Here is a 20,078-nt window from a genome sequence, read left to right as displayed (position 1 = left end):
CATTTGCTCTAAAAGGCTAGAGTGCAGTGCTGTTGTGTAACACACTGTGTTGTGGTGGTGAGTCCAGGAGCCGTGGTCTTGCTCAAGGGCATTAGTATTGCACCTGAATTTGAGGCAAGAATATCCACTCCCTTATAAATATTAGAAACACTGACTTATCCTTCGAGGGACTTAATTTTGTTCTTAGTGCAAAGCCGAAAGCTGAAGAGAGAAATATTTGGTCATTAAATGATTTCACCCTTTTTGCCCCTTTGTGTAAGGAACTGAGCATTTTTGCTGTTAGAGACCAAGCCCTTTGCATGAAGTGGGTGGTTGGGGTGCGGGGGAAAGGTGAATGCTTTGAGGGACGTTGGTTGAGGTCTCCTTTCCTACATCTGTCATTGGCTTCAGCACAGGAACAGCTGCTGATTAGGCTGATCTTATAAACAGGATCTGTCCGGAAATTGGCCTCATCTGTGGGGGTGGGGAGGGGGCACCTGGCAGGCCTGCACTTAGGCCTCCAACAGGGACCGTCTCTGCTGCATCTGCCCTGGGCCTCAACTGGAAGTCTTTGAAGAACACTTCTTATGTTTCTGAGTTTCTTATAAGAAATTTTACATTTTATTTAAAAACAAAATAGGCTCAGTGTGAACTATGGATACTTAACAGAGATGCAGAACTGAGAAGAAAGAGGCCCTGTTGATCCCCTTGCTGAACAGCACCTATAGGCAACATTTTGTATGCTTTCTTTAAATTCTTTCTGTATGTATAATCCCCCCTTCCCGCCTGGAAGACTGCTGTGTCTTTGTGCACTTCTGCAAGCCTCTCCCGATCACGGGGCTGATGTGGTACAAGCAACACACGGCAATGGGCACATGGAGAAGCAGTTTATAGCTTCATTTTGCTGTTTAATAACATGTTAGTATAGGCTTTGCGGACCCTGTTTTCTGTCCCTGCTCTGAGGACAGCATGAGAAGCAGATAGCATCGTGACTGTCCCAGGTTTCTTCCTCGGGGTAAAGGTAGAGGAAGCACAGTCACCAGACCTTCCTCGATAGGAGGTCGCTGGCTTCCCTTCTCTGGCTTGTTGTTGTGACATCTGTGCTCACTTTCCAGGACTTTCTTTTGGGCACATGGAAGTGTTGTGTGTGTCATATGCCATGAACAGGAGAACCATGAACAGGTGCACAGTAAATAGTGCATGTTGCATAAATGGGACTCTGGTGTGAGTGGGAAGTCTGGTACATATCTGGGACTCCTGTGTCACACATGGATTTAACCTTGCATCACTCTGTGACAGCCCCTTTTCATCATGCATGGACCCATTAGTACAGATGGCACCCCCCTCGTCGTAGGACTCATGCACTTTATCTTTTTCCTTTCACAGTAAAAAATTAGTTTTTTTAACTATCCTGATATTATACAACTAATGCAATGTTCATAACCACCTCACTAGTTATAATGAGTGCATCTTCTCTGTCCTGTGGACGCACTGCAGTTCTAAAAAGTCCCCTCAGATGAGGGCACCTCTTAATTCCACTGTTTAAAGTAACTGCCTGAGTTAATACCATTCGTGGCGCACACCTGTTCTGGCCCATCTGGGAGTGTAAGTTAAGGTGAAGACTCCTTCTTATTTCTTCGGCCCCTGACCATAAACAGTGTTCAGTCTCTGTCTTCTCCCTGTTGGTCTTCATCCTTCTTGTCATCATCACCATAACTTTTTTTTTTTTGCATTTTTCTGAAGCTGGAAACAGGGAGAGACAGTCAGACAGACTCCCGCATGCGCTCAACCGGGATCCACCCAGTACGCCCACCGTGGGGCAAGCTCTGCCCACCAGGGGGCGATGCTCTGCCCATCCTGGGCGTCGCCATGTTGCGGCCAGAGCCACTCTAGCGCCTGAGGCAGAGGCCACAGAGCCATCCCCAGCGCCCGGGCCATCTTTGCTCCAATGGAGCCTTGGCTGCAGGAGGGGAAGAGAGAGACAGAGAGGAAGGTGCAGCGGAGGGGTGGAGAAGCAAATGGGCACTTCTCCTATGTGCCCTGGCTGGGAATCGAACCTGGGTCCTCCGCACGCTAGTCCGACGCTCTACCGCTGAGCCAACCGGCCAGGGCTCATCACCATAACTTTTAAGTCACACATCTGTTTGTTAGTTTGTGTGGGGACTTGAAATATATCACCTCTCCCTCGGTCTTTAGAAGTTATATTTTGAGATTTATATTGACAAGGTTGAAAACATTTGTAGTCTGTTCCTCTTTTATCATTATGCCATTTTGTGCTTTTTTTTTTTTTACAGCTTTAGTTTAAAAATGTGAACACATGGAAAATAATATTTATAGTGCCATGATAACATAAATATATTTCACTGCAGAACCAAGTAGTGCGGCTGGAGCAGGCAGAAATGGGGTCCGTATCGCAAAACCTTTGCGCAGGAAAAGACAATGTCTGCCTGGGGCTCGCAGTTTCTTTTTAGGTTTTGCGTAGCCTCCAGTGGCTCCGCTGCCCGGTGGTGTCCTGTCCTGTTAAAGCCTGTCTTGGATTCTGATTTTGTTTTGCTGGAGCGCCTCTTGAGCCCACCTCATCATGGAACACGCGGCTCACAGACTCCTGGGCTCCTCGTGCAATGATCAGACACGCAGGCATTTTGTCCCCATGTTTGATTGATAGTCAGGCTGGCTCTAGAATTTTAGGAGCCTATAACTTTCCTTGTAAACTCAGAAAGCATTCTCTATTCTTTTCCGGAGTCTCCATTGCTAATGAGAAGTCGGACGCTAACTTGATCCTGCTCTTTCGCGGGTATTCAATAAATCACTCTGCCTCGTCCTCTCCCTCCTGTGGCTGACGGTTTGGTTAGGAATTACCCTTCACCTGACACGCTTCTCTCCCAGCCCCAGTGACCATTCTGGGGTCCCCCTGGGAAAACCTCACACTGTCTCAGAGAGTTTGTCCTCAGGTCTCACCTAGGAGTAGAGATTCTGTTATGGCCCCTTATTCTTTGGGGCACCCCTGCCCTCCACATCTGCACTGCTATCATCGCTTAATGCCTCAACCATGTAAGCCAGCGTTCTTTTCTACAGCTCAGACCCTTTTGTAATTTTGCAACGTTATTTTCGTTCATTCACTGCCCAAAATAACCTTTTCTGTCACTTTAACTGGATCTTGGGAAGAAAGGTGCGCACCGTGTACACTTGAAACCTACGTGATCTTGTTAGCCATTGTCACCCCAATACATTTAATATAAAAATACAGAAAATTATTTATAAATAAAATAAAAAATGAGGCTGATTCTGCAATGAGGGAAAAAGCCTTTTAGATCACCCTTAGCTACAGGATACTGCACCTGGACATTCTAACTGAGTGGCTATTTCTTTCCAGTGGAAAATTGCTCAACATTATCAGACAGTTGGGAATGAGTCAGTTCCAGTAAATTTGTCAGCAGCATGTATCAAATCCTTCATGGGACTTCATCTTATACTGCAGGAGAATTCCATAAACTTAAAAAGAGCTGGGTAATTTTGTTACTCTTTGATAGTGTGTTTGTTTGTTTGTTAAATGACACACCGCAGTCAGCTCATTATCAATAAATGAAATGTCACTACCTCACAAAAGTATGTGTGGAGGGGTTCTGCGCATCTGTTCTACCATAAGGTTGGAGATGATTTATAACTGTTTAGTTATTGAGAAACTATGGTTTAAAAAAGGATGAAGTTTTCATCACTGTACACACAAACAACCTGTTAAACTAATGTGAGACAATGAAACAGAACTGACAGTATGATTGCACAAACAAGAATGGTGGCGGTTAAAATCCCTGGTAAACAAAAGCAGTCGTTGAGAAGCAGCTGTCCTTCCAGAAGCGGCGGGTGCGGGTGCGTGGTGGAGTAAGCTCTGCCGTGGAGCATGGAAGCCACACGTTTTGGGATTGAGTTAGACCTCTGTCAACTCTAGTAACACCCCAGGTTTAAGTTGTGAATTCTGAATGTTAGTACCCTTTAGTCTCTTTGTAGGTTACCTACCGCTGACTAGCCATAGTCATATTGGGAAAGAAGGGCTGTGAGTGTGAGGTTTTATTGGTGAAGCACCAGAGGAAGGACTGGGTTGGGTCAGTTCTCAGCCCCCAGGGAGGGCTGACTCTGGACTTCCCTGCTAAACCAGCATGCCGGCCAGAGGCTCTTTGAGCACCTGATTAAAGCTATGTACATTTTTAAATAAAAAGATGCCCCTGGACATATAAACAGCATTCTGTATGTAATTTCATGGACTTCGTGAGCCCTGGATGAATACCTGCTCTGGGCACAGCTGGAAAACAGCTGTTCTCTCCTAGTGGCACCCCACCCCTGCAAGTGGTCTTCTCACATGTGGAAAACAGACTCGGAAAGGCTGCAAAGCCAAGTGTCTCCCTCCTGCCTTCTCCTGTGGCTCCACTCATGATGGACACTGGAACCTTCAGAGACACCATCTCTGGCTGTCCCCACAGCTCTGCTGCGTCTTCTAAGCTCGATGGCCTTTTCTTCTTCCAGGGGAAGGAAGGTGTGGCGACTTTATGTGCTTAGCCTTTATTTCTGTGATTGGCAAAGACATTGCTTTTATTTTATCAGCTTCTTTAATTTCCCCCACTATTTACAGTTATTTCCCCAAGGTTGAATGTATTTTTCAAGAAGAGTGTCAGGTTCATTGTACAAATGGAGATTTAGGAAAATACCAATTTGAATTATGGAGGAGTCTTCAGTGAAAGCACTCTTGAATGGAAGTGTCATTGTTAAAGCAGCATACTGATTTATTTCTAAACATTCAGCGAACTGTGCATCCTCAATATGTACACATTTAACTTGTTTGTGATGTACTATCTTTTATATATCACTAGATTTAAATTCTGAATGTCTCCGTTCATAAGAGAAGTTGACCATTAATTTGTAATTCCTGTAACATTGCTGACAGGTTTACTCCCAAGGTTACCCTGGTCTCATAACAAGAGCTGAGACTTTTCTTTTCTGAACGGTGTGTGGAGTCTCTGTTCCCATGTGCCACGTACTGTTATCTTTATTTTCTTGTTGTTGTTCTGACCTCTTTCCAAGATAATTGTCCTTCTTCTGTATCTTTTAGGATTTCTTCTGAGAGAGTATGCTGTTAAGCAGAGTTTCTCGGCTGTTATTTGTTTGAAAACATCTTTCTTTGTTGTCATTGTGAAGAGACTTTTTGCTGGGTCTGGAATTTCGGGTTGGCAGCTTTTTCTCTCCGTACAGTCAGGATCTCACTCTCTGCTGCCGACTCCTCTCAGATGTTTCCATAGTTAGCCAGGGAAAGTTGTCGTTGTCAAAGTTGAAGTAGTAGTGGCTGCAGCTAACATGCTTTGGAGGTCTTCATAGTCAGAACAATGGAAAAGCACCCTCTTCTACAATTTCGTCTTGATTTTCTCATGTTGCTTGTCAAATTCTATCTACCCCTTCACAGAGCCAGGATCCTTGGAGTCGCCCAGGTGTGGTTTCATTTCTCCACCTGGACTTAGTCACCAAGTCCCCCTATCACACCCCTGAGATATTGCTGATGTTGCCAGTCTCTGCCATCCCTCTACCCCAAATGCCTTCTTAACCTCTGGTCTCAACCCTCTAGCTGTTGCCCATAGAGCTAACAGAGCTGTCTTTCTGAAAACAGACTAGGTTTTCTTTCTTATACAATGTTAGTCTGTGGTGCCTTCTGCCAAGAGGCCTTCCACTCTTCCTCTCACCAAGTATCTCAGCCACAGGGTGTCTCTCCACTGTCCTGTGCCCCCGGGCTCGGTGACTCTGGCCCCACTTGCGTCCTCTCGCTGGAGCCCGCTGGCTCCCGTCCTTCTGTGGTGGGTACCCGTTCTTAGACTAAACACTTAACATAGAAGCCACTTTGAGAAATTAGTAAGAAGGCTTCTTTGTTTTAGCATCTTCCAATCAATTGATTATTTACCCATTGTTCACTTGTCCTGAGTGTATCGAGCCTCTGTGTCTTGGAATAATCGGTGTCTCTAAACATCAGAGAATCTTCTCTGTTGAAATCTGTGTTTAACTGTACACTCATGTCATGGATTTATGCAGCCACAAGGTAGAAAATGACTTCTTTTGGCAGAGTGAGGCCTTAATTTCCAGTCTAATTAAATTAGAATGATAAATATTACTTTAAAAGGAAACACAATTGCTTCATTTAATCAGTATGATTATTACTGGCACAGCCAATCTGTTGGGTGCTGAGTGATACATTTATTTTAGTATAACTAGTTCTGTGCTTCCTATTAGTGTTAGGCTGTTAAATCTTACACAGCCCCCTATTTACCAGCGTGGCTATGGCGTTTGAATCTCCCAGTGTTAGGAGCTAGATAGGCACCTGTCATAGAAGCCCCTCCAGCTCCTATAATAGTGTGGGGTCACACGCTATTGTTCAGGGCAGAGGTCCTGAACCCGGGAGCGCTGCGGGAGAAGGCTCTGGAAAGGTGTGGGGCTGGGTCACCCGCCCAAGCGTGTGAGGAGCTGGAGGCCACAGAGCTGCCCAGCTGTTGGGGCTTTCTGTTTGTCCCACCCTACCTCTGTTTCCCACTTTTTAGAGTTTTAGGTGGCTGCACTTCCTGTGTGTTTCACCTGGTGGGTCTAGGCGAGCTGAGGAGGCAGGATCATAACTCTCAGCTTTGTTTACTGACTTGCTTCCTGTTTCCAGACCACAGTTCCTATGCTGCTTCCTCCTTGGCTTCTAAGTCTCTTTTGCAAGAAAGATAAAGCCTCCTCTGTCCTTTGTCCGGACTTTTCTCATGTTCTTGTCACCACGCTGCACTTGCGATGCATTAGCTTTCCTCTTGTCTACCGCAAACGGCTGGCTGGTGACCCTTGTCAGCTGTCACCTGGATGGTTAATCCTAAAGCAGCTCCTTGGTCCCATCACTGTTGGGATGGTCCTAGTAGAGGCCTGACACATGGTACTGGTGAGTCCAAGCAGTCACGCTGGGAGATGTCGAAGGGTCTCAGAGACTGGATAGTTCTCACCCACAACGATCAGTAGTTGTGACAGGGCTTCGGTGACCTGGGGAAGCACGCTGATGGCTGGGCTCTCTGCACAGTCAGGGATCCCACATACTCAGACGCACCTCATCTGCACTCCAGCCTCAATATCTGTGCCCACTCCGACCCGCTGGTTCCTGTGTCAATGTTAGTGTGCAGCTCTGCCCAAGGACTTCCCTTCCTTTGGGTGTCAACTTATTTTTCAAAAAGAAAATATTAATATTACTTATATAGGATTTGGAAAAGTATTGGCATGGGGAAATATTCTCTAGTGACTTGCTGGTTCTTCCTGCTCTTGTGCAGAGAGGGAATGACATGCAGCCTGTGGCACCTGTGCTGGATGGCCTGTGGCTCCTCGTCCTGGGCAGCAGGGGCGGGAGACGCCTAGGCTAGTGCGCATCTGTCTGCAGTCACCTGCATGCTAGCTCGCCTTGAGGGAGCAAGGCTCACACAGGCACTGCCCGAGGCCGCATTCTTTGTTCTGCGTCTGGTGCCTCTTGGCTCCTGTGTGTTGGCAGCACATATGGATTGTGGGTGAGCTCCTTGCGTCTGCCTGTCCTGGCAGAGGGGGATGAAGGTGTGATCAATTACTGTGTGTCAGCTTAAAATAAAACCTATAAGAATGCATTAAAAATAATTTAAACTTGTCTATAGGAATATTTTTAAATTGAATATTGGTTATTAGAGTTCATATCTGAAAGGATAAAAAATATCTAATATTGAGTTAATGTAAATTATTGGATCTTTTTATTACAGAGTGAAGTCTTTCAAGCTGGACATGGAGACCTCAGAAAGCTAAAGAAGTGCACTGGCCGTGCACACGTTCTCACGATCTCAGGATCTCAGTGCTGCACGCACTAGCAGAGGCCTGGGCCTGGGAACAGAGCAGACATAGGAACTGAACCAGTTCCAAGGTAGGTGAGAACCTGCAACGTTGCTATGATAAAAAATAAAAATGACTTACGTTTGATGTAAACCAATCACACCTTCTAAAATGTGTTTGAGTCACTCCCAGCCACAGATTCCTTTGCAATCTCCCAAGTCCCTGCAGCCGCTGCAGACTGGCGCGCTGCTGCCCCCTGGTGGCCCTGGAGCCCGGTGCTGCCTCTGGCCTCAGGTCACCCTATAAGGATTGGTGCCTCCTTCCAGCCTCTTACCGTAAATCGTTTTCTTTGAGGTGATTAGAAGAAAATTTCTTTAGTGCTTATTTTTGGGGACTATTACGTGATTCAGCATCTGCTTTTGAGAGAAGCCAAGACAAATATTTGGGGATTGACGACGTGCCCACGTCTGCCCGCTGGGTTGAATGTGTGCCAGGAGAGGCCCCACTGGTCATTTGTGAGTCTGTAAATGTCAGGGGTGGAGGGAGACTGGTCCCAGGGAGACCTGAGAAAGGGTTCTGCTTGCCCCTTAGCTGACTCTTTCTCTGCAGCACCAGGCAGTGCGAGTGTGAGGACGGGGCGGAATGCTGGGGTTGCTCTGTCCGTGGCTGTGCCCCTGGCTGGAGTTTATTTCCAGCCATAGGCCTTCTTTTAGCTTGATCTGTGACATGGAGTCAGCTTCTCTGTCGCTTTATTTATCGAATGCTAGACTCCCGGGGGGGCTCTGCAGGGGACAGTGTACTAGCATTGCTGGGTGAAGTGTGGTTGTGACTGCCCACGTGTAACGGCCTGCGGGCGTGAACGGTTGCGTTAGCTGGGCTGCTCGTGTATTTTTACACCGTGTAAGCATGCGATGAGGAGATAAAGTTTGAATCTTTTGCACAAATAAATTGTCCTTAAAGCCATCGAAAAAAATAGGACAAAGGAGATATCCGAAGCACACGCTAAGAATGCAGAGGAGAGGGGCTGCAGTTATCAGATGTGACGCATCATGAGTCATGTCTCCTAGATTCCAGGCTCACAGATGACTGTATGATAGAAAGTTTGTATTTTGTTCTACTTTTCACAAAGTGAGAACTAATTTTGTCAACAAATAGTCTGATGTATATTCTTTTCCTTTTTCAGGATGGCTTGGAAAAGGAAAGTAAATAAACATGAACTCTTTTGGCTAAAAAAAAAAAAAAGCCTTTGCTGGTGAAGCCCTGCTCACCACTGCCCCTGTGCCGTCCGCGGTCTCAGGACCCCTGGCAGTGCCATGCTCAGGGTGCCGCCTCATGTGCAATGTGGGTACAGATGCTGCTTCTGCCTTGCTTATTCCTTAAAAAGATTGAAGGTGTTTCTGTGTCTTCACCTGAGAGAGTGTCCCCTGACGTTGGGGCACCCAGGGTTGACCGTGGCGTTCCTGACTTGTTTACCCAGCTGTGCCCATTCTGAGAGGGGCCCACAGAAGCCTCGACTCTTGTTTAGACCTCGAAGCCGTCTCAGCATCTCTCATCAGCATTGCATCCGGAATGTTTTTTCTCTAACAAATAATACTTATTAATGCTCTTTTTTATTCTGAAATTCATAAGAAGTACTGCTTTATATATTTATAACCATGTAATTTTTATTTTATTTTATTATTATTTTTTTTACAATTTATTTTTTACATTTTTTTATTTATTCATTTTTTTAGAGAGAGGAGACACAGAGAGAGAAAGAGACAGAGAGGAAAGAGATAGAAAGAACAGAGGGAGGAGCAGGAAGCATCAACTCCTATATGTGCCTTGACCAGGCAAGCCTGGGGTTTCGAACCAGCAACCTCAGCGTTCCAGGTCGACGCTTTTACCCTACTGTGCCACCACAGGTCAGGCTAACCATGTAATTTTTAAAAGCACCTGAATGCCCAAGTTTAATGAAGGAGAAATTAAGAACTCATAATCAGATCATGTGTATGTCATCATGTAAAGTCTCAGACACCACTGCTGTCTAAGGAGCCACGGTGACAGGCACCCAGGAAGGCCAGTGGAGCTGGGTGCTGAGTGATCACCTGAGCCACGCTGCAGAGCTGGGTGGGGACTCGTGGATTCGCTTTGCAAGAGGCAGGTGCAGCCCCTGGTCTCCTCACGACGGTTCCATTTCTGGAGTGTGAGTGGTTGCTGAAAGCATGGGAAATACCTTGTGTTGTATGTCATGTAGGGTCCGAGCTCGGGGATGGTGAATGCCTTTCACCTGCAGCTTGTCCTTCAGGCAGGGCAGTGTTTTGCTTCTGGAACGTGCTGCTTGTCCCTCTACCCACAAAATGCTGGGACCCCTATGTTATGATGTGCTGACCACTTCCACCTGTGGCCACCAGTGGGGCACCACTGCCATCCCACCACAGCCACCTGAGTGGGCTGGTCGGGAGTTGGGGGTCACTAGGGCCCTGGCTGAGAGGAGGAAGTGGCAGCAGGTTGGAGTGCACTTTGGGGGCGGTTGGTGCTACAGAGGGGCTGTGGGGTGGGACAGGAGAGGGCTGTCACAGAGGTTGGCACAGGTGCCCTGTATGGTTGCTGCAGCTTTGGGCTGAAACAGCAGTGGGGTCCTGGAGAGGGAGCTGTGCCAGCATCACTTACTGTGAGAAAGGAACCAGGTTTGCCCGTAACACCAGTGAGGTGAGGACTTTGAGTGAAGTATGTTATTGAGATGGTGCTGAATTCTGAATCCTTACGTATTGTGGCCAAAGCGTGACATTTTTTTCTTTAGAGTTGATTTTGGGCTAAAATAACTGATTGAGCCCAGATGTTGCTCAGTTTGTATGCATTCCCAATGGTTTGTGAAATAAAGCTTGGCTAAGAATGAGAAGTGATTCTCTGTTTTTTCTGGCATTAGTCACTGTCACCAAGAAGGTGTCTTTGTGTCTTCTGGCCTGACTGATTGGTGTCGGTTTGGTAAGAGGCATCAATTTCCAGTTCTGTTTTGTGAAGTTCCAGATCAGGCCAGCTCCCAGGTCAGAGAATGGGTTCTGTCTGAAGCTTCCAGGGAGCAGGGTACTCTTCCAGCAGCCCCTGTTGTTCCAGAGTCTAAAATGGCCCTCATTTGCTCTTCTGTCCTGGAACCAGGAAGCTAGGTGGGAAAGGTAGGCCACAGAGATGAGTTCTTCACCTCGAGGGCTCTGAGTTGCTTGTACTCATGGCTTGTCAGGCAGTTCACATCCTGCCCTGCGAGGCACAAGGGGCACCAGCCCTGCTTTTTGGAGGTGCATGGTAGCCCCAGATAGAGCAAACCCTTTCTCTTTTCTGAAAGGCCACGGGATGAGACTCCTTTTCAAAGAGGATGTTAGGAGGGGTGGGGGCAAGGCAGGGCCTTGAGTGATGCACACAGGGCGGGGGTAGAGGGACCAGACATATGTTTTTTTGGAGCTTATATCAAAGTCAGACAAATCACATAATTTAGAAGGGCCTTTGGTACAAAGCAGTGGTCCAGAGCCCTCACCTCCCTTAGAAGCAGCACTGATTTATTTTAAAGGGTTTTGGCTATTTGTGTTTCTGGAATGCTCAGTGGTAGTACTGGTTATAGGAGTCGGGGATGCAGCATACTGGAGAGAGAGGCTGCCCTCATGAGATGTCTGCATAGCAGATAGGGCTGGACTGGCGTTCCAGCTGTCAGTACCCCAGACGACTGACTTTCTCTCTCTTTGTTTTTCTTTCTCCCCCCCTTCCTTTCTTTCTTTCTTGAATAGAGAGAGAGAGAGGAAAAGAAAGGGAGGAGAGAGATGAGAAGCATCAACTCATAGTTGCTTCGCTTTAGCTCATTGATTGCTTCTCATACGTGCCTTGACTGGAGGGCTCAAGCCGAGCCAGTGACCCTTGCTCAAGCCAGCGACCTTTGGGATCATATTGGTGATTCTGTGTTCAAACTGACCAGCCCATACTCAAGCCAACAACCTTGGAGTTTCAAACCGGGACCCTCAGCATTTCAGGTCAACACTCTTATCTATCCACTGCGCCACCATGGTCAGGCAGCACCCAGACTTTCTGTCTTGGTGTTTGACCTGCTGTGTGTAAACTCACGCATAGTTGGGGCATGTGTTGGAGAAAGTATGACAAAGCTGTGGGCATGCTCTTTTTGAGAAGGTTGCCAGGAGCTGTCATGTGACACTTCTGTTTTCATCCTAGTGGACTTACCTTTAGTCACGTGACCATGGCTGATTGTAAGGTGGCTGGGAATGTGGGTGCACTGCCTTACAAGAGAAGGGAGAAACGGGTATTGGGGTGCAGATGGCAGTCCCTGCCATACCTCTGTTTCTAAATGTTATACTTGTTTTGTTTGCTTTATAAGTTTTAGACATTCTCTGTTGACTTTCAGTTCAGATAGTGGAGGGTTTAGCTCATCCACACTTCTTTCCCGTTTCTTTCTGTAACAGTTAGGAATGCTTCTGGCTAAAAGTGCAGGGGGTCTTCAGGTTATGACACAGTTCTGTTCCTACAACAGTGATGTAACTCGAATTTTGGTGTAAGTCAAAACACACTGTAGCCTAACACAAACGGAACACTTGCACTTTTAACAGTCCAAAATGGCGTGGGTGAGCGTACATACGCTGCAATACTGCATATTCTTCCACCACGGCAACCAAACTAGGTCGTCCACATAGTCTGTAAGCACAACACTGATGGCATAAACTGAAACACTCACATCTCAATTTTTTAAAGTTTTTGTGGGAGTAAGCATTATAAACTCTATATGTCGTATGTTGAGACTGTCGTAACCCAAGGATCCCCTGTACTGGAAAACATGACCTACAATGGCTTAAACAGGTATGAATTTATTTATTTATTTATTTCATTATAAGTAATGCAAAGGTAGGTTTTTACTAGTGTTGAATCAGAGCATACCACATCAGGAGTCTGGGCCAGTGTCTCCGCAGTTCTCTTAACCGTTCCCTCATGGTTGCAATGTTGCTGTCACAGCTCCAGTCATCACATCTACATTCAAGGCAGAAGCAACTAGGAAGGAACAGGCAGTACAGCCCATGTTTCTCCTTTTTATTGGGGCACTCAAGAAGCCTCCAGCTTATTTTTACTTGTATCTCATTGGACAGAACCATACTAGACGTCCAGCTATAGTCACAAAGGAGACTAAGAAAGTGTATATTTAACACATATAGCTTCCCTGATAAAAGGGGCAGGAGCAGTGGGCTTGGGGGAGGAGTACTGGTCAGCCAGCTGTATTGGGGCAGCCTCATTCCTCTGCTGGTCATCTCAGAACTGTTCGTGCTCCCCACCCATGTTTCCTGGGCCTCAGGCATCTCCTGGCTACCCACTGTGTTGCACAGATGGAGGGACCTATCTACCATGCCCGCCACCTCTTCTCACTTCACTGCTCAGCTTCGGTCAGTTTGTTTTCCTGTTTCCTTTTACATTATCGAAGTAAAAGACTTTATTTTGTCCCATGCCCACATCTAGTCAGTTTCAGATCCAAAAAATGGCATTTGTATTTTGTATCATCATGACCAGTAAATGTTCATCACAAAACCAAATGATATTCACGTGTTTGCCTTTCCTCCTCCATGGCCCACACCAGGACTTCTTTTCTGGCAAAGGAAAAGGTTAACATGGTATCTCTCTGGTACTCCCTGATTGCCAAAGCTACTCACGTTAAATTTCCTTTGTCATTGGAACGTGTCTTTTTTTGGTCTTATCCTGCATTCTCACATTGCCTGAGTGGTGGAGCAGAGGGTGAGAATGGCCTCAGACCTGACCCGCTACCGAGCACCGTGCCCTGGGCAAGCTGCTCAGTCTCCTCAACTGTATGGTGGGAGCGACCACGGTGACCATGAGCATTATTAATCCAGTTAACCTGTGTTAGTAAATATTCGTGCTGAGCCTTTGTTTTCTCACTGAGAGAGGAACATTTTCTTTACTCTCTCCCATCTTTTCCAACTTTTTCATTCTGCTTTTTTGAATACATCCATTCATTTTTCTTGAAGTCTCTGTTGTCTATTTTACTTCAAATTGAGGTTATGACTGTCTTATACAGTTTTTTTCTTTTGGGACTTTTTTTTAAAGCTGGATTTATTGAGATATAACTTACATACAGTAAAACCCTTTTAAGTGTACAGTTCAATGTGTTCTGACTGATGTGTACAGTTAATACATGCCTCCTTTACCTAGAGGTGCCCCCTTGCCCATGCAGATGTCCTGACCCACATCCAAAGTGGTTTGCCTTACGTTGATGTTCTGTGACATTGAGTGTGTGCAACAGAACACCAAGACTCCACAGTGACACGCCAGGGCCCACAGCCGGCCTACCTGGGAGCTGAGCACTGGTCTTTGGGTCACTGGAGTGAACAACTTTCAACAGTAGGTGGTGCTGTAGGATCACCCTAAGCTGATGGGGAGACTGCCACTGAGAAAAAACTCCATTTTCAGTTTATTAGTATGTTTTCTGTGCCTCCCTCTGTGAGCCCACAGACCAGTTTCCTTCAGAAAACTTTTTGTTCACTGGCCTTTAACTGTACTGCTCACAAAAATTAGAAGATATTTCAAAATGAATATGGAGCGATAAAATATCCCTTAATTTTTATGAGCAGTATATTTTAAAGGACCCACCAGGCAAAATATGGAGTGCTTACATATGGTTTATTTAGCTGAGTGATCTCCTTTGTATATTAAATTTTATCAAATAGTTTGTAAATTGTAATGTCGAGTCTGGAAGGAGCTGGCTGCGTTGTAGAACTGGGAGGCACAGTTTCACACGTCTGCCCCTATCTTTAAAAAAATCATTACTCTGCTTATGTCACTTATATGTAACATAATTTTATGTCTCTATGATTTCAACTTACTATTCTAAATAAGAAATAAGATAAAAGACAAAAAATTAGCCTATTCTCTCAAGTTATAAATGTGTGGTGACAGATTGCCACTTTTAATAAGCGTACGTTAAGATTTCTAATTTTAAGTGTACAGTTTGTAAATTAACCAAAATTTGTGTATGTGTGTGTTTGGTCTTAGTTGCCAGCGTAAAGCAAAGAAGTGACGTGAATACTGAAGTTTTTAAGTCTGTCTTCCATAGCGCCTCACCTGCATGTCCTCTTTCTCCAGCCTGTTGCACCACGTCCTTGTGCCGCTCTCCTGCCTGCTTCTCACCAGCGGCTCTTCTCAGCCTGACTGAGCAGACGGTTGGGTCTGGCCCGGCTGCTGCCCAGACCCATCATATAACCCAGGAGCTCAAAATCCTCACTCAGATTGTGCCCACAGGACCCCAGAATGCTGGCATTTTCAAGGGAAGGGAGATGACAGCCAGTAGAGTTCTCTCTGTGAGAGCAAGTGAGAGACCTGCCACCAAACCTTCTTTTACTGGCTCAGGACAGTACCCAGCTCTCCTGGGAGCCTCGGGGTGATTGTCCCCCATTCCCGTACACCCCCATGACCCCTGGGCAGTGTGGGGGTAGAGATCTGGGAGGGGTGGAGCTCAGGGTACGTTGCACACCAGGTCTGTACAGAAAGGGCACAGTGCTCTGGAGCTCTGCTTTGGTGGCAGAGATGCCAACATGCTCCTCAGGTTTCAGAGGACCTCGGCCCCTGTATAGTTGAGGAGCAGCTTGATGGGAACCAGGACGGACATCACGCTCTCCTTTTTTTAGAACCTGATAATATTCCGTTGCTGCCTTCTAGCCTGACTCCACATCCTCAGCCATTCGAATACTTTGGTCTAGACACCCTTAGGATTCTTTATTCATGAATCTCAGTGATATTGCTGAGAAAACTGTGTGTTTCCATGCTTTCTGTCACCTTTTTGGTGCACAGAGTGTCCAGTCAGTGGCACATTTCAGACCTTCATTCCCAGTGTGTGTCTTCTGTCCTGTTTCCCCATTGGTGTGTTCTGGCCTTTAGATCTACGATGTGCCTGACTCTAACCTGTGTGTCCAGTGGGGATGGCCCTAATTCCTTGTAACTCCTTTCTTCTTCATTTAGTCTTGTTTCAGTTTTCAGTTGGATCTGAACATCTTGTTGTGTTTGTCCATCCCTGTACAGACGCATGTTATATTTATGCTATTTCTTTAGTCTGCCCATTTCCCATTAAAAACACCCCTGGAATTATTTACCCTAGATGAATTCGGCCATAGGTTTTCTGCTTGAGGATGAGCAAAACCACTTTGTTGTCTTTGAAGGACCAGCTGGTTTTACTTTATATTTTGAAAGGTTTGTGTTCTATTTTGTTTTTAATAATCAGTTATAGTAAGCATTGTTTTTAAAGGATGATTCAAAATTAATCCTTAAAGAAATACTCATTTAAACTGGCATCAGTTTAGTGTAGTTTCAGACTTTTAACAGTATTCCTTTCAAACTTTCCTTCAACTGGTAATTTGGAACCAGAGCTCTCCCTGTGTAGCCCAGGCCTTACTGGTTGAGGTCCTCTGCTGCCAACGTTCATCAGCGTGCCACGTGAGTGATCTGTGGGCCACCGTAGCCGTGCATGGGCCACCTGAGTCATCCATGGGCCACCTGAGCCATGCACGGGCCACCTGAGTCATCCATGGGTCATCTGTGGGCCACCTGAGCCATCCATGGTCTACCTGAGCCATCCACGGGCCACCTGAGCCATCCATGGTCTACCTGAGCCATCCATGGTCAACCTGAGCCATCCACGGGCCACCTGAGCCATCCATGGGCCATCTGTGGGCCACCTGAGTCATCCATGGTCTACCTGAGCCATCCACGGGCCACCTGAGCCATCCACGGGCCACCTGAACCATCCACGGGCCACCTGAGCCATCTGCCTGCCAGAATCTGTGACTGCTTTCTCACTTTAGGTCACTTTAGGCTATTGGAGCTAATTATAGGGCCTTTAGGTCATGGCCGCCCCTCTTTGTTTTTTTTTTTCCCCAAATCCAACACCTGCTATACTTATTTCAGAAATGTAAAATTTTTATTTTAATCTTGAATTCCTTGGTAAAGTCACCTTAAAAGCAAATGGAAGAAGCTTAATTGAATTCATGATCTTGGGTGGAGGAATGTTGCAAGTAGACTGAATACGAGACTCATCCCCATCGATTTGAAACCATTTTATTATGGAAAACAGAAATGTGTTAATGTAAAGACATGTATGTTATTTTGACTGTAAAAATTGTAAGGAATCTTAATATACTGAAAAAAAATAACGAGTAGTCGTGTATTTACTCTGCCTGAGCAGACTTGTGGGAGAGGGCGAGTGTGCAGTGTCCTGAATTCTGCACAGGGTTCTGCTGCTTCCACAGCGTGTGTGTGACCTTGGACAAGCCACTGAGCCTCTCAGCTGCCAGGCTCACCTTCATGATGTGGTGGTGCCGACGACTCACTCAGTCCTCCCAGCAAGCAGAGGCTGTGTGCTGTGACTGTCATCCATGTTGGGCAGATGAGGAATCTGTGGAGCCATGAGGGAAAGAACTTTCTCAAGGTCCCACCATCAGGAGGAGGCAGAGCAGATGTCCCACCGAGAGGACCGGCTCTGGGCCTATGCTGGATATCAAGGTTCTGTTCTTGTGGCCACACTGTACAGCCGTGCAGGCTGTGTACTGCCCAGCTCCGCTCACAAAGACCTGAATGTTGTAAGATGAATGGTGGCTGTGTCCAGGCTGCCCACTGTGCAGGCATCTCAGAGCCTTTACTGAGAGTTGGTGGAATCTCAGTAAGCTAAAACATGGCTTGTGAAATGGGACTATATGAAACTAAAAAGCTTTTGCACAGCAAAAGACACCATTAACAAAATAAAAAGAGAACCCACACAATGGGAGAATATATTCACCAATATGTCTGATAAGGGGTTAATAACCAAAATTTATAAAGTACTTATAAAACTCAACACTAGGAAGATAAACAATCCAATCAAAAAATGGGCAAAAGAAATGAATAGACACTTTTCCAAAGAGGACATACAGATGGCCAATAGGCATATGAAAAAATGCTTAACATCACTAATAATTAGAGAAATGCAAATTAAATCCATAATGAGATACCAGTTCACACCTGTCATTAACAAAACAACACAGAATAAGTGCTGGCAAGGATGTGGAGAAAGGGGAACCCTCTTGCACTGCTGGTGGGAATGCAGACTGGTGCAGCCACTGTGGTATGGAGATTCCTCAAAACATTAAAAATGGAGCTGCCCTTTGACCCAGCCATCCCACTTTTAGGAATATATCCTATGAATACCAAATCACTGATTCAAAAGGAGAAATGCACCCCCATGTTATGGCAGCATTGTTCACAAGAGCCAAGATCTGGAAATTGCCCAAGTGTCCATCAGTGGACAAGTGGATTAAAAAGCAGTGGTACATACACACAATGGAATACTACGCAGCCGTGAGGAAGAAGGAAATCTTACCTTTCATGACAACATGGATGGACCTGGAAACTATTATGTTAAGTGAAATAAGCCAGGCAGAGAAAGAAAAATATCATACGACCTCACTCGTTTGAGGAATACAATGAACAATGTGAACTGAGCAACAACAGAGCAGAGGCAGAGGCGGGATCAAAGGGACCAGAGGAAAAGCAGTCAGAGGGGAAAGTAGAAGAGAAGATGGGATCAGAGAAGGGAAAGAGAGTAATGAAATTATATATACATAACACAGTGTTATAGAGAACAGGACAGCAAATCCTGGAGGGAAAGGGAGGAAGGCATTGGAGGGAGGGGGCATGGGGGGGTGAGGGGAATAAGGGGATGGGGGGAGATATGTTCAGTGGGACACTTGAATCTATGTAAACACAAATTAAAATCATAAATAAATAAACATGGCTTGTGATTGGCAGGTCACTAAATAAACATAGCAAAGTTATAATGCCCCTTTGTCGAATGTAAACAAATAATAACTCATGTAGAAAGTTTAGAATTCTGATGGAATAAACTCCTCTTTTCCTTTTTGTAAGAGTAGAAACATAGTTTTTAAAGGGTTTCATCCTAAATTAATATTCTAGAGACATTAAATTTTGGAGTCCTTACTCTAGAGGACATAGATAAAAATAAAATTAATTAGATACCGGGAATGTCAGATGCTAAATGGCGTGTGGCTATTTATGACATTCTCCTAGAATTCAGTACTTATTAACTTGTGGAGACGTGACAGCTGAAGTTGGAAATTGATGTACTTTTAAAGTGGAAAAAAAGAGCTTGAAAGTATTTTTTCAATTATAAACTGTCAATGTAATGGTTATAGAAACCGTGTCTGGTGCAGTCAGTCATTGCAGTTCTGCTGTGAGTTTCCTGACTCTCGTGAAAGCAGGCATTCTATTTTTATGTTTCTCTGAAATAGTCCTAGAGGTAGAAGCAAGACTTGGAGAGGAAGAGAAGGAGGAATGATAGCTGTGGAGTTAGGGCATGACTTTAACGCTGGTGGCTCCGTGGAGTAACTAAAATGAACGTCTGCAGTCAGAGTGACGCTCCACAGGGCCATCTCCGGGCTGCAGCGCACCCACGTGCCACGGTCAGGGCAGCCTGTGGCTCGCCCTGCTGCTGGAGTCGGAGTTGCTCTGATTTTCAAGAGAGCAAAAAAGTATGAGATTTATTATGTTTGGAAGATTTACTGTGCGTTGGGTTGTAGTCATTTGATGAGGGAAATGAAAAGAAAGGGTCACTGGATGAGACAAAAGCAAAGTGTATATAATTGGCATTTTTGTTTAACTTATTAGATGAAGGTGGAGGAAATATCAAGCAGGACTGCACAGCGTGGTAGTTGGGAAACCAGCTTGTCTCTGTATATAGGCAGTTGCATGCCCTTCTGTTAACAGGAACCTGAATAGACTTGGTAGTGTCAGAACTGTGCTGCAATCTCATTTGTGCCCTCGGACCTATAGTTCTAATGGTGGAGGTGCCTGTGACACCAGGGAGGGGCCAAAGCCACTGAAAGATGTTTTTACTTACATTTCCCTGGAGGAGGGCACGCTACACCACATGGGGAGCACCAGGTTTGGTAGGAGGCAGAAAGAAGTGAGGGAAGACCTAGCCGGGGGCTTCATTGGGCTCTCCTCGGGAAAGGCAAGGCACAGCAGGGTAAAGGCTTGGCACTGGCCAGTTTGAATACTTCTGATGATCTTTGCGCTATATAGCTGGTCTCTAGGTGTCTGGTACTTGGCCCAGGTTGCTTTAGGGCGGGGGAAACATTGGCTTGGTGCATGAGAGTCAGCTAAGGAGGACGGACTCCTGCCTGAGCCCTGGGAGAAGCAGTCTCTCCCTGGTCTCCCCCATTGTCAAGAAGAAGCAAATA

At 45.9% G+C, this 20,078-nt stretch overlaps 1 protein-coding gene across 3 annotated transcripts in view; it reads left to right on the top strand.

Moving 5' to 3' along the window:
* The window catches only part of ADARB1 (adenosine deaminase RNA specific B1), a 129,481-nt gene that overhangs the window by 59,916 nt on the left and 49,487 nt on the right, over window positions 1–20,078 (top strand). For 2 of the 3 annotated variants that reach the window (XM_066370017.1, XM_066370018.1), the window contains exon 2: window positions 7,752–7,909. Coding sequence is in view for 1 of the 3 variants with exons in the window: in XM_066370016.1 (XP_066226113.1) it covers window positions 9,636–9,722 (87 nt within the window). In the remaining 2 variants the exon portion in view is untranslated. Of the gene's footprint in view, window positions 1–7,751; window positions 7,910–9,551; window positions 9,723–20,078 lie in introns of all 3 variants that reach the window. The other variant, XM_066370016.1, reaches the window with a different exon arrangement.

Source organism: Saccopteryx leptura, chromosome 2 (genome assembly GCF_036850995.1).
Source record: "Saccopteryx leptura isolate mSacLep1 chromosome 2, mSacLep1_pri_phased_curated, whole genome shotgun sequence".
In the NCBI taxonomy this organism is placed as follows: domain Eukaryota; kingdom Metazoa; phylum Chordata; class Mammalia; order Chiroptera; family Emballonuridae; genus Saccopteryx; species Saccopteryx leptura.
Note: the sequence above shows the minus strand (reverse complement) of the source record. Positions and strands in the feature narration are given on the sequence as shown.